This window comes from Nannobrachium achirus (assembly GCF_963921795.1).
Source record: "Nannobrachium achirus genome assembly, chromosome: 23".
Lineage (NCBI taxonomy): Eukaryota > Metazoa > Chordata > Actinopteri > Myctophiformes > Myctophidae > Nannobrachium > Nannobrachium achirus.
In genome coordinates, this window is record NC_137830.1 from 5,043,790 (window position 1) to 5,059,255 (window position 15,466).

At 42.4% G+C, this 15,466-nt stretch overlaps 1 protein-coding gene across 1 annotated transcript in view; it reads left to right on the forward strand.

Moving 5' to 3' along the window:
- Positions 1-3,739: 3,739 nt before the first annotated feature.
- nrf1 (nuclear respiratory factor 1) overlaps positions 3,740-15,466 on the forward strand; it is a gene marked incomplete at both ends in the record, with an annotated part of 52,306 nt that continues 40,579 nt past the window's right edge. Inside the window, 5 exons of the mRNA XM_080754804.1 lie at positions 3,740-3,814; positions 4,648-4,792; positions 7,994-8,108; positions 8,713-8,839; positions 10,582-10,722. Of these exons, the coding sequence (XP_080610930.1) occupies positions 3,740-3,814; positions 4,648-4,792; positions 7,994-8,108; positions 8,713-8,839; positions 10,582-10,722 (603 nt within the window). The remainder of the gene's footprint in view (positions 3,815-4,647; positions 4,793-7,993; positions 8,109-8,712; positions 8,840-10,581; positions 10,723-15,466) is intronic.

Here is a 15,466-nt window from a genome sequence, read left to right on the forward strand (position 1 = left end):
TAATTATTTCCAGAATAATAATGGGGAATTTAAATATGTTTTTGAATTATATCATTTATGTGTATGTATTAAAAAAGTAGCATCAGATTATGTTTAGTAGTGTGTATCAAAGTGGGGTCCCTTTTGGGAGGGGTGGGTGGTTACATGGTGGGCCCCTGGATAATGGTTGCCAATACACTTTTCACCATTGTACATAATTATAGCCTAACCAAACACATTAATGTGGGATTGTTGCCATGAATCATAGAGTGACATGATGTGAAATTGATCTCCTGCCAGTACTCTAAGCCACTGGTTCTCAACCTGTGGGTCGGGGCCCCCAGGGGGGTCCACAAATTATTGTGGGGGTCCCCAAATTAATGAAATAAACCAACAAAGTTTAAGTGTATAGAAGCACATTTCTAAAAGGACAATTGAAAGACGTTTTAATACCTCTAAAATGTCAAATTTAACATCTGCCAAATTATCAAATATTAGAGACAGAAATTGTTAAAATAGCATGTGGATCTGCTATTTTCACAATAGAACCGTGTTATACAAAATGTAATTCCTCAACTCTTAGTGCTCGTCAGGATGGGGGGTCCCCAGTTCAAATATGATTATTTTGGGGGTCGCAGCCTGAAAAGGTTGAGAGAAGCCACTTTGGTTGCATTACTCCATTATACTGATTTCTGAAGCTTATAGTACCCACTTCCCATGACATTTTGTTTAGAAAAATGGGCATCAAAAGTCCAGTTCCAATGCCAATATGTTCAACATAAAACGGCATAATGTCAAATAAACATTGCTTTCTATTCAATAACATATAGTGGAATTAGCCGATCTATGCGACGCATTGTGAGCTTGTAGATCTGCTATTTCCACTATTTTTGAAAATGTATTAACATTTTTCAACATGGAAACGATTATGACGAAACAATTGCGATTATGTCAATATGTAACTTACTCCTGACATGTTTTGTTGAATAAAGCTGTGTCTGATAGGTCTGTCATAAGTGTTACATAACCGTCTAATCACAATCAGGCTATTTGAGATAATCTCTCACATTTAATATGTATTTGTTGCATAATCCAGCACTATTGTAGCTTTCCTCTTCCACCTCGGATTTGTACCCAGTTTCTCTGTGCTAGTGATGACATTTATAACATTGAGCAAAAGGAGCCCGCCTGCTTGCTTGCTCAGGGGATAAATGGAATCTGAATGACAAAGTTGTCAAAACGCTAGTTTAAGATAAAATGAAGCATGGATTGGCACACACATTCAGTGAAGGCAGTTCAGAACTTCAGGGAAACACCCCAGATATTGCTGTGCGCTGCGCGCGCCATGTTTCATGTGACGTGGTCTGAAAATAATACATTTTAGTCTTGGGATTTCTTTTTTGACTTTAACCCCTGTAAATGTACCCATAGAAGAGCAGGGAGACAAAATACAACCACCCCAGTTGTTATAATAACATAATATACCGTACGTACACATTAAAAAAGCATTTGCATTTCATTCATTTATTTAGGCTACTGTTTTTCAACTGAAGGGCCCCAGTCTGCAACGCACGGCTCAGGATTCACATGCAGCTCTTAGATCCCTCCCTAGTGGCTCCCTGTAATTTTCCAGAACATATGGAAATCAACAATGTTTACATTTCATTTAGTTACTGTAGTAGGCCAAATATGAAACATACATTCTTACATGCTCCTCCAATATTGTAAAATGTGTAGAATAGGCTAAATAAGAATTACAAATCTGGATTATCTGTGTGTTTGATTTGCTGTGAGAAACAAAAAGCACCAAATAGCACACTGCGGAGTCATGTGGTCGCCATGCTCTCCAAAGTTATCCTGTTGCAGCGAATATTTGGACAAAAACATACAGTATGAATACAAATGAATGTTCATTTACATGTATTTGTATTAAATGTGATAGGCTAATATACACTTAATAGCCCATGTTGCCTTTGTTATAAGGCTCAAACATGTTTTGAGGCTCCAGACAGATTTTGCATTTATTTTTTGGTTCAAAATGTCTCTTTTGACATTTAAGTTTGCTGACCCCTGGCCTAGATTGACAAACATCCATATTATGATGTAAGACGACACCCTCTAGAGGACACATAGTGGTAGTGCTGCTACAGCTATGGAATGAAACCACACTATCCTTTTGAGATTATGACATTATTTTCACTTGTAATAATAGGCCTACACATTACACACACACACACGCACACACACACACGCACGCACACACACACACACACACACACACACACACACACACACACACACACACACACACACACACACACACACATCACATTCACATGTCTCCCCCCTTCTCCGCTCCCTCCACTGGTGCCCAGTTGCTGCCCGTCCCGAGTACAAAACACTGATGTTGCTATAAGGTCACAGCACTTGCATTCTAGTGGCAGAGCAGGAGAATGAGAACTTATCCCTTGTTACTTGCACAAGCAGAGCGCATGAGACCACAAGTACTTTAATGGGCTGGGTATGCAGATGTCCCCCTTTTTTGAAGACCGTAGCCCTAGGCTGGGATTCTGGGAATATACTGTATGTATGCATGCATGCATGTTATGTAGATGGATGCTAGTGCATTAACGACTTGTGATTTTTGCAAGTCGACTCGACTCAGTAAAAAGTTGAGCCGAAGTTGACTTTATCGTTTGATGACGTCATCACATCACACACGACCCCCCAATTATTTTGGGGGGTCCCCAGATGATTAACGTTACATGAAACATTGTTTTCTCACTCAACTGTAAACAAAGACAAATAAAACACAGTACTGTGCAGAAGAAGAAAAAAACAGTGAAAATAAATGGGAGTTACAATAGAAAGGTCAGGGGGAGGTAAGGATAGGCTTTGTTTTCTTTTACCAGTTTCCAGTAGCAGCCTTTTCAGAGCGGTTTTAAAGAAAGGTAGTGATTTACACTCCTTTAAGGCCTTCGGTAGAGTGTCCACATTTTAGCAGCATCACAGGAGTTAGTGAGTTAATGAGTTTAGCATTTGAGCTGAATCTGGGTTGGTCGCTCCCTCGTATGGGTGGTTGCAGAAGTAGTTTGACAGTTATGGGAGTGTTGAGGGCACCGTATCTTTGACTTATCTTAATACAAATCCCAGTGACTGATATATTCTACCACCAGCCATCCCACACAATGTATTTTCAATTCAGTCGAAGGCACTTCATTGTCATTGACAGGATTTATTTAAAATGTCATGGGGGCCTTTTTATTGATAGTATTACAGTGAAGATCCAGGGGGTACCTGCACACTCAGCCTCCAGGTTAATTGCAACCGTCAGGTCGCTGTTACTATGAAAGCCTCCAACTCATGTCCGTCTGTGAGTCACGCTAATACATTGGCTCAGTTCGATCCCGGGCTCCCCCAGAGTTAGTGTTGAAGAGTCCTTGAGCAAGACTCTGAACCTCTAGTTGCTCCTGATGAGCAGGTTGGTGCCTTGCATGGTTTCCTCTGACATGGGTGTATGAATGTGTGCATTCAAACACACATCCATTAAATTCACCCATTCACACAAACACACACACACACACACACACAAGACTCCGTATAAATGGATCATTTACCATTTACGGTCGGCACTCGCCATTTGGGCGTGTTACTTTGCTTACTAAGTCAATTCTTTCTCTCTCTCTCTCTTTCTCTCTCTCTCTCTCTCTCTCTCTCTCTCTCTCTCTCTCTCAGTGTTTAGTGAACCTGGACCGCCCAGATGGACGAGCACAGCGTTCACCAGACGGAGCACATGACCACAATCGAGGCGCATGCCGTCAGCCAGGTCCAGCAGGTGGCGCTATTTCTCCTACTATCAGTAAAACCAGAGAGTTGTTCCCATAGAGCAGTGGTTCTCAACCTTTTCAGTCCGCGACCCACAAAATAATCATATTTAAACTGGGGAGTGGGGACCCCCCCACCCTGACGAGCATAACACAGTTCTATTGTGAAAATAGAAGATCTACATGCTCACATGATAGTCAATCACTTACATTTGATAGTCTGTTTCTGCCGAGAATTTAACTACTTTGGCGGCTCTCTGTCAGTTGATTCTTCATTTCAATGTGCAACGCTGCGTTGAGCTTGTAGATCTGCTATTATCAGAGTGCAACACCTGAGCGCAACCAAACATAAAATTACTTGTCTTTTATTTCTACTGGATCTCTTCTCCACTAGTTCCTCCCTGACATTAATTTTAGTATAGTTTTTATTTGTTGATGAAATTGTCAATATATTTAGTCTTAGATTTAATCACCATAGCTAAGTTTTTATTTATTTCGGTTTGTAATCATAGCTTTAGTCTACAAAATCAACACTACCATGAAGATAACCATGCTTACTGTCTATATCCCGATAATCAACGTCCATTAACATTTGCCCCAAAAATAGCAGATCTACAAGCTCACAATGCGGCGCAACGCTACGCATTGTGAACTTGTAGATCTGCACATTTTTAGGAAAGAAATAGTAGTAGAGAGTAAAAGGTGCTCTGCAAATAAAAGGTGAATTGATCCCAGTGCATGACAGAGGACGATATCACGATACATGTAAATCTACACGATATGATTATTGCGAGTGTTTTTTTTTTATCACGATAAACGATAACAATTGTGGTCCCATCCCCAGGTCCACGTTGCCACCTTCACAGAAGCCACCATGATGAGTGCAGAGGAAGACTCCACGTCTTCGCCCGACGACGACATCTACGACGACTCGGACATCCTGAACTCTGCCGGGCAAGACGAGGTCACGGCTCACCTGGCCGCCGCAGGTGAGACCGCAGTGGGTTTTATGAGCGCCAGCTTAGCGCAGCAATTTACAATTTTGGCTTTTAGCAGACGCTCTTAATCCAGAGCGACTTACAATAAGCAAGGTAATACGTCATCAATACATCAACAGTTAACAAAAAGGCACATCTAAAGCCATATAGGAGGCTGGGTGCTGGACTAATGAACAGTATACAAGTAAGAAAATAAGAGTCCACGAACCAGTTTCATGCTCCCAAAAGCATACGTTTACTCAGAGTAAACTTACGCTTTGGGAGCATAACATTGGTGTGCGGACTCTTATTTTCTTACCTGAATACATCAATAAATCAACATCATTACATCAAATCCATAGAATTAGTTGCAACCATCAGGTCCACCCCCCTAATATTCAAAAAACTAAAATCACAAAACCCCTCTTTTTAGCGTCTGTCACTTGAATTCAGGTAACCTGATTGATTGAAATCTAGAAGGGCCTGTCAGCTTCCTTCATGGCTTCTAAAGAAGGCAAACCCCCCACAATGCAATGCTTTGTTTTCAACAGTCAGTTGCATTACAAAGAACCCCAAAACCTACCTCTTCCCTACAGAAAGGGACTTTCCCCCCCATGCACTATGTCCCATTTCAAGTACGTAAAGCCAGTGCCGTTACTATTCCAAAGCCCCCTCAGGTAAATCTTTTTGGGTTGGTAGATCATGTTGAGCTGGTCAAAACGGTGTGGGCACCCCACCACCCCTGCCTTAGTGTGCATAGCTTCAATGTAGGCTACAGATCCTTTCACTGTTAGAAATAGTAAATTCTATGCATTTGATGTATAACCTTGTGCTGTCAGCCGTTCTGGATTAAGAGTGACTTGATAAATGCCTAAATTGTAACATTTAAATTGTTAAATCTCATTTGAGACATAGTGACATATTGTAGCAGTACAGTAGCATCCCTGTTCCCGCTTGTCTTTCTCGTTGCAACTGAACCTTTCACAGAACATGGAGCATGACATGAAAAAATTGGGTGAAGGACATAGATATTAGATAACAGTATTGTTGATTTTATCGACTAAAACTATGGTGAAATATTTTGTCAACTTCTTTTTTTCACTGAGGAAATCAAAATAAAAACTAAGCTATGATGACTAAAACTAAGACTAAATGTATTGACAATTCCATCAACAAATAAAAACTAGACTAGTAGAGAAGAGATCCAGTAGAACTAAAAGACTAAAGTAATTTTATGTTAGGTTGCGCTCCAGTGTCACGCTCTAAAAATAGCAGCTCTACAAGCTCACAGCTTATAGAGCTGCTTATTTTCAGCACGCAACCAATAGTAAAATCAGCCATCACATCGCCATCGCGGCCTGCCAAAATACATTTGAGTCGACTAAATCAACTGTAGAATTAGTCGCCTAACATTGTGTGTGCTTGTGTGAGCTTCTGTTTCAATTTAATGTATTCAAAAACCAACGTGACTTGCTGCTCCCGGAGGGAATATTTGCATGTGTCTTGTATTCAAACATTTTCCAGAGACTATACTTGCATCAGGCCAGGATGATTTGCATCTCCTAGAGTCCCTAGAGTACTGTGCAACCAATGATTAAGGCTGCTGTCCTTAGCCTGTGACCTCCTGCGTTTATTTATATCTGTACTGAGTTGTCTCACAGATAAAATGACCAAGGTCTAGTCTGTCTTCATCATGTAATGCATTCATCGTACCAGCAGGTGGTGGTATTGGACCAGCTAACAGTTTGCACTGTGGTCCTCCTCCACCTGGTTTTGTACTGTGCATGTCTTATACTGGTTCTCAACCTGTGGGTCGGGACCCCCAGGGGGGTCTCCAAATTATTTTTTGGGGGGTCCCCAGATGATTAACTTAATGTGCAACATTGTTTTCTCACTCAACAGTAAACAAACCCACATAAAGTTTAAGTGTATAGACTGAGGGTATCTGCACATTTCTAAAGTGACAATTTAAGGACTTTTTAATACCTCTAAAATGACAAATTAAACATTGGACAAAGTGTCAAATATTAGAGGCAGAAATCGTGAAAATAGCAGATCTACATGGGCGTTGTGAGCATGTAGATCTGCTATTTTCAAAATAGAACCGTGTTATACAAAATGTAATGCCTCAACTCTTAGTGCTTGTCAGGGTGGGGGGTCCCCAGTTAAAATATGATTATTTTGGGGGTCGTGGCCTGAAAAGGGCGAGAACCACCATCTTATATGTCTTCCATAGATTCCATAGGAGCCAGCAAGTCTCAGGGTCCCCATCAGCATGTGCTACTGAGTAGTGCATTAACGAAAAAGTCGCATTAACTGAGTCGACTTCATTACACAAGTCGACTCCTACCAGACAAAGTCGAAGTGAAAAAAAAAATCATTATATTTGCTCCATGTGTGCATCTGTACAGCATGCGTCAAGAACGGAATGATCCAATATTACAGTGCTACATTACATTTGGTATAACATGGTTCTATTGTGAAAATAGCCGATCTACATGCTCACAACGCCTCGTGTTGCGAGGCGTTGTGAGCATGTAGATCGGCTATTTTCACAATTGATGTCATCAAACGATAAAGTCGACTTCGACTCAACCTTTTACTGAGTCGAGTCGACATCCTTGACCTTTAGGAAGTATTTAGTCAGGTAAATGGGTATCTTGGAGGTGTAGTGTATCTTGTAGACCAGTAGTTAGTCAGGTACATGGGTATCTTGGAGGTGTAGTGTATCTTGAAGACCAGTAGTTAGTCAGGTACATGGGTATCTTGGAGGTGTAATGTATCTTGTAGACCAGTAGTTAGTCAGGTACATGGGTATCTTGGAGGTGTAGTGTATCTTGAAGACCAGTATTTAGTCAGGTACATGGGCATCTTGGAGGTGTAATGTATCTTGTAGACCAGTAGTTAGTCAGGTACATGGGTATCTTGGAGGTGTAGTGTATCTTGTAGACCAGTAGTTAGTCAGGTACATGGATATCTTGGAGGTGTAGTGGATCTTGTAGACCAGTAGTTAGTCAGGTACATGGGTATCTTGGAGGTGTAGTGTATCTTGTACACCAGGCCCATTGCAAACGTTTTGAAAACAACTCTGTGTATCGTCTTTGTGTGTACGTAGCCTTAGTCAACGAAACTAACCCTGGTTCTGTTCTATCTTGTCTCTCCCCTCTCAGGACATGGCTTTAACCCCTGTGTTCTGTTGTCTCTCTCTCTCAGGGCCAGTAGGCATGGCGGCCGCTGCGGCCGTGGCCACCGGAAAGAAGCGCAAGAGACCTCACATCTTTGAGTCCAACCCTTCCATCCGCAAGAGACAGCAGACCAGACTGCTCAGGTCAGCCACGCTCCACACTGCATTTATTATGAGCCGCATTAAGATCGGTTCCACAACAATGTCTTCTAAGTCCTAAAGGTCTTCTGAAAGACCTTATGTTGCTTTGCTGCGTTTTTTACTAACCGCACCCACGTTGTGCCAAGACCCGGCCTGTGGGGACGCTGTCGTCGCCTGACGCGTCACTTTTAAAGTCATTAAGCTGCTGTTTCAACCTTTTCACATTCATTAACGCCTCCCATTAGTTACTCCGACAACAGCAGCTTTACAACTTGGAAACATTATTTTAACTTTGTGGAGATAAATTACGCTAAAATCTACTCCACCAAAATCTCCACAGCACAGTCACTCAGAGTCAACCAAACAGATTGGTTGCCAAGCCACGTTGTTGAGGACCTGCTTGATGCTTCCCATCTCAACATTTGAGTCTGTTGCCTCGTTAGCTTTACTGAGGTTAGGGTTAAGGTTAGGTTTAGGTGTATCTCCGTCCCCCAGACTTTCACCTCCGCGCAGCCAATCACAAGCTTCCGCTGCCTTAACCCAGTTGCCTTTTTGATACACTCGGACTGAAAGACCCGCAAAAAAACACTCTCTTTTGTGCTGACAGGAAGCTGCGAGCGACGCTGGATGAGTACACCACCAGGGTGGGGCAGCAGGCCATCGTTCTGTGCATCTCTCCCTCCAAACCCAACCCTGTGTTCAAAGTGTTCGGAGCCGCGCCTCTGGAGAACGTGGTGAGTATCTTTAAACTAAAGCAGTGTCTCCCCAAACGTAGGGTTGTGACCAAGGGTGTGCTGTGGGTTTTTTTAGCTAGTGGAGTGGAGTGGACTGCCAGGAGTCAATGCGTTCCGATCCGCCCGCGGGAACATTCAAAAAGACACCCATGGGTGTTCTACAACAGTGGTTCTCAACCTTTTCAGGCCGGGACCCCCAAAATAACCATATTTTAAATGGGGACCCCCCCCCCCCCCCACTCACCCTGACAAGCACTAACCTTTGAGGGATAACATTTTGTATAACACAGTTCTACAGAACTACATGCTCACAACGTCTCGCATTACGAGGTGTTGTGAGCATGTAGATCAGCTATTTTCACAATTTCTGCCTCTTATATTTGACAATTTGGACAATGTTTAATTTCACATTTTAGAAGTATTAAAAAGCCCTTAAATTTCCACTTTAGAAATGTGCAGATACCCTCTATGCACTTAAACTTCATGTTGGTGTGTTTACTGTTGAGTGAGAAAACAATGTTGCACAATAAGTTAATCATCTGGGGACCCCCCAAAATAATTTGGGGACCCCCCTGGGGGTCCCGACCCACAGGTTGAGAACCACTGTTCTAGAACAGTGTTTCTCAACCTTTTTTCTGCATGGGCACACTTTTCATGTCCCAAGAATCCATGGGCACACCAACATAATATGGGGGTGTAAATATCATCACTGTCGGGAAGAAACCTTGTATCTCCAAGTTTCAAATTTGTACGTTTCTTCGCAAAGTAAAGCCCTGCTTCATCATACAAGGCTGTCACACAACAGTAGTGAAAACAGCCGATCTACAAGCACACAACGCCTCGCACCGCGAGGCGTTGTGTGCTTGTAGATCGGCTGTTTTCACTAGTTTAGATCATTTTTAAAATGATATACAATACTGGCTTTCAAGTAGTTTCAAGGGGCACACTTGACCCTTCTCAGGGGCACACCAAAGGTCCCCAGACACAGTAGTTGAGAAACACTGCTTTAAACTAAAGCAGTGTCTCTCCAAACGTGGGGTTGTGACCAAGGGTGTGCTGTGGGTTTTTCAGCTATTGGAGTGGAGTGGACTGCCAAGATTCAATGCGTTCCGATCTGCCCACGGGGGCGTTCAAAAGACACCCACATGGGTGTTCTAGAACGGGAAGATAATCCTGGTCCACGTTCAAGCTGTGACGCTCGGCGTCGATTGACAGGTTTTGTTAGCTGGTTGCGAAAACGGCACACGGAGCATGTGTGTCTGCACCGTCAACCCGTACCTGGTTGTGACCCATTTTGGGACCATGGCCAAAAATAGCCATGTCTTGTTGTCACGATCAGCACAAATTGTGTGCTTGTAGATGAGGCATTACATTTTGTATAACACTGTTCTATTGTGAAAATAGCAAATCTACATGCTCACAACGCCTCGCAGCTATTTTCACAATTTCTGCCTCTAATATTTGACAATTTGACCAATGTTTAATTTGTCATTTTAGAGTTATTAGAAATTCCTTAAATTGTCACTTTAGAAATGTGCAGATACCCTCTATACACTTAAACCTTAGGTTGGTTTGTTTACAGTTGAGTGAGAAAACAACGTTGCACATTCAGCTAATCATCTGGGGACCCCCCAAAATGATTTGGGGACCCCCAGGCGGTCCCGACCCACAGGTCTCTCAGCCTGAAACGTTTGGGAACCACTGATGTACTGTATGTTCTGCGTCTCTGCCTCTCCCTCCAGGTGAGGAAGTATAAAACCATGATCCTGGAGGACCTGGAGTCGGCCCTGGCGGAACACGCGCCCCCTGGTGGGGACCTGGTGTCAGAGCTGCCCCCGCTCACCATCGACGGCATCCCCGTCTCCGTGGACAAGATGACACAGGTGAGGACATAGAAAGATGACACAGGTGAGGACACAGAAAGATGACACAGGTGAGGACATAGAAAGATGACACAGGTGAGGACATAGAAACATGACACAGGTGAGGACATAGAAAGATGACACAGGTGAGGACATAGAAAGATGACACAGGTGAGGACATAGAAAGATGACACAGGTGAGGACATAGAAAGATGACACAGGTGAGGACATAGAAAGATGACACAGGTGAGGACATAGAAAGATGACACAGGTGAGGACATAGAAACATGACACAGGTGAGGACACACCGCTCTCTCCACCTCCATCTCCTCCACCCAGGGGTTAAAGTTCTCAGTCCTGGGGACTGATTTCAGTCTTGAGGATTCCATAGGAGCTATTTCTGAGATCAGTGCAGATCTGCAAAATAATAAACTATAACTAAAATGTCATAATTTCAAGACATGAGTATTTGCATTGGTCCTAGAATACAACAGAACTTCAGAAGATACTTCTATAAAATGAAGCATGGATTGACACATACGCATTCAGTGAAGGCTGTTTAAAACTTCAGGGAAACGCACCAAATATTGGAGTACGGTGTGCGTATCCACGTTTCAAAAGTCACATATTGGGACATGGTCTGAAAATACATTTCAGTCTTGGGATTTCTTTTGCCTCCACCTCTCGCCACTGGCGGTTTTTAGCTCTACACAGTTGCTTAGAGTTAATACTGCATGTGTCACATAAGCCAGGGGTTCCCAAACTTTTTTTGTCTCAGGACACCCCATAAATATTTTTTTAATCCGAGGCACCCCTACATTATAATGTTCACTCCCAGCACCTTATATTTATAGCATATCATCGTTGTCGGGTGGAAACCTTGTGTGTCCAAAACCGTTCGTTTTGTATTCGTCATCTATAACATGCACTAAATGCGAGGCGTTGTGTGCTTGTAGATATGCTGTTTTCACTAGTTTTGTGCAACAGTCTTGTATGATGAAGCAGGGCTTTGCTTTACCAAAAGACGTACACATTTGAAACTTGGAGATATGAGGTTTCTGCCCGACAGTGACGATATTTTAGTGATTATGTTGCGAGGAAAACGTTGAGATAATAGCCATTTTGGTTAGAACTGACTGAAAATAACTTTGTACTTCAAGTTTAAAATGATACTAAATATTGTTGTGTCCAAGTGGCCAAATAAATTCCAAATATTATCAAATGATCTCGCGGCACCCCTGGACTGCCGTCACGGCACGCCAGCGTGCCCCGTCACCCAGTTTGAAAACCCCTGGTCTAGAAGAACCTGTGCAATCCAAGGTCTAGAAGGGCAGCTCCAAACATCAGCTCCCTATTTGGTCTTTGACTTACGGAACCATTGCTGTATTGACTTTGACCTCTAAGGAACAATTGCTGTATTGACTTTGACCTCTAAGGACCTTCCAGGAAGAGTGCTCATGTGCGCCTTGCGGTGACACGCTTCCTAGTTTCTTCTTTTTTTCGCACTGATTTTTGACACTGCACTATTAGGTTGTTAGTGTTGGTAGTTTCTGAGTATTTTTGCTTTGTTTAACATTGACAGTGAGATACTTGTTTGCACTAACTAGCATTGACTGCTATGGTCTCTTTTGCAAGACACTTTATGTATATATTCTTATATATTATTCGCCCCCTCTATTGATGCACCTTCTCCTTATTGGTACTGTACTGCTCTTGTCTTTGTTTTGTTTTTTTCCCTCTTATCTATCTTTCTTACGTCTCTGTAACTTTGTAAATAACTGTATACTGCTGTGCTACTACTGGACAACTAAATTTCCCCCTTGGGATAATAAAGGTATCTATCTATCTATCTATCTGTCTGTGTGTACCACTGCTCTAGAACAGGGCCTGTTCAGCCAACAGAGGGCGCCATTTGGTCATAAAACCAAGCTGGTCCTGAGGTTGAGGATTCATCAATGTGAACAAAATGCTTTAGGTAGATTCAGTCAGTGTGTGGATATGATTAGATGTATATTGTACATTCTAAAACGGCTAGTTCCATTCCTTGATTCTGATTGGCTGGTTGCCGTGGTATCTGAGACTATAACCACCACCTTGAATCAGTTTATATCAAAGCCAGGTGCGTTATTTCTTTCCACAGTGCCGTGATTTTCTCTCAAATCCTGCCGTGCGGGTGCTTCTAAGCACCGCCCGCATGCATAGGACAGTGACTGAATGGCTCCGGGCGGGGCTTGTAAAGGCAACAAGCGCCCTCTATTCTCCAGGCAATCCAGGCTGTTTAGTTTAGGTTGCTATGCTAGCGTTTTTTATGTGATGTTCACCCACATAGCAGCTAAATCTGGATGGAAATAAACATGTGTGTCGGCTGACGCCTCGCGTTTCCCAACGCCTCTCAGCCGGTGTATAATACCCCGGTAACCACTCGCTTCTTGTGGCTTATTGCTTTATTATATGTCATATGTATGAGAGTCCAAAGCGAAGCACATCCCAATGCAAATGCACGGGTGTTGAACGACAATACAGACACTGGAGAGGGAAGGAAAGCTTTTTAGAAGCACTGTTCTAAAACAGCAGATAGCGACTAGATGGGGTGGCGTGTATCAAAACAACATCCCGGTTCCAGCAGTGGAAGCTTGTGATTGGCTGAACCGGAGGTAGGGAGCGCTCCGTTGTGTTCGCCTGGACCGCGCGGAGGTGCCGAGAGCTCACTGGTGTATAGGTTATAGGTAATATAATAGGCATACATGCGATGTTTCATAACATTTAACACAAGCAATAATAATCATAACACATTATAAACATTCTATATTTATAAGGTTCAAGTATTCTACTTAATAATTGGGACTTACAAGAACCATTATCATAGTTATAATAGACCAACATTTACAATAGTTTAGGCATTTTGGTTTGATAAGGTTGTGGGCAGAACAATTTGTCCTTGTTATTTGACTATTTTTACTATAATTATAAGACACTTCATAGTGAATTAAAGATTATAGTAAATAGCCTATGTCATGATTGTTGTTATAGCCAGATTGTGTTTATAATATAAGGTTTAGCAAGAGAAGTGTTTCTCTACACGTTTGTGGATCTTTGCTATTGTGTCCCTTGTATATCCACGCCTCCGTCATCTCCACCGAAAACAAGCGCTCCGCCCTTGGTCCATTGTTGGAACCGGGATGTTGTTTTGATACACGTGATGGGGTGTGGCTCGGAGAGGGAGAGATTGAGAGAGCGAGAGAGGCAGACTCAGTCTCTCTCTCTCTCTCTCTCTCTCTCTCTCTCTCTCTCTCTCTCTCTCTCTCTCTCTCATGCAACCCAAGTGTTTTACTTAAGTAAAAGTATCAATACTGCAATGTAGAAATACTCTGTTACAAGTAAATGTCCAAAAGTAGAAAATACTTGTTATGCAGAACCTCCCATTTCAAGTTTTCAAATAGTATAATAGCAGATCTACAATTTTCAAATGGCTGAAATATATAGGGCTGAAGTGGTACGTATGATTTGTCATAATAATCTAAATCTACAAAGTGACTAGAAACTGAACTTTTAAAATCTTTGTAGTGGAGTAAATGTACAACATTTGCCTCCGAGATGTAGCGGGGTGGTAAAAGGACTGAAAATCGGGAAGTACTCCTGTAAAATAAAAAATACCTCTAAACTATACCTAAGTACAGTTACTTGATTGAATATTGTATTAGACAAAAATGAAGAACATTACAAGTACAGTCAAAACCCCCCAAAAGTAGTACACTTACAAGTACAGTTAAACACCCTGCCTAAAAGGAACACCCCCAATAAGTCCGTGTTTTAGGTCCTTGGTATTCAATCCATGGACATGAAAAAATAGCAACAAAGAACATTCAAATATCATCGCAATTACAAAACACCATGTACTTGAGTAAATGTACTTAGTTAGTTTAACCCATTTAGGCCTAGAATTATTGAATGCTTTAACCAGTGAAAAATAGCAGATATACAAGCTCACAGCGCGGCACCGAGTGGAACTAAATATTTTGAGATGGGGGTCCGTGGCCAAATAAATATCATTTTGGGGGTCCTTCACATGAAAAGGTTTGAGAACCACTGACATAGTAGTCTCTCAAGAACAGACTAACTGAGCTCCAGTTAAGTGAAAAGGACCTTTTCTTTAACGATGGCTGGCCAGATTGCTGACATAGAAACATAGGTTTTTCAAAAAACCTTAGAAGGATTCAAAAGACACTTATAGAATCGGGTCAAAATTCTAATTTTCACGATTTTTCAAAAATAGCAGATCTACAAGCTCACAGCGCGGCACTCGGTGCCACGCTGTGAGCTTGTATATCTGCTATTTTTCAATAGTTAAAGCATAAAATAATGATACACAATGATTTGTACCCGTTCTAAATGGGTTAACACCACTACTCTCCCCCCCTCCCTCTGGAGAGGGAGGTGATGTTGTTTTGCTGCGTGTCTCCCATGGCTGCTGATGCAGTGGTTGGATCATGGAGACCGCAGTCAGCGCAGCGCGCCGCTACCGGCACCGTTGGGACGCCACTCATCAACCCAGGGAGCGCCGTGGCCAATCACAGGGCTGCATGCACGCAGAAGGGTCCCTGGGTGTTTAAACCAGGAAGCAACCAGTCGTTGGTTGGCTCTTGTTTGTGGAGAATGAGATTGTAAAGGATGAGATTTAGCAAGACGCAAGACCGTTGTCTCACCTCGTTGTTTGCTCTGTTTTTTTTACTTTTAGTTATTTTAAACCGCAACTTTGTTTTTTTTC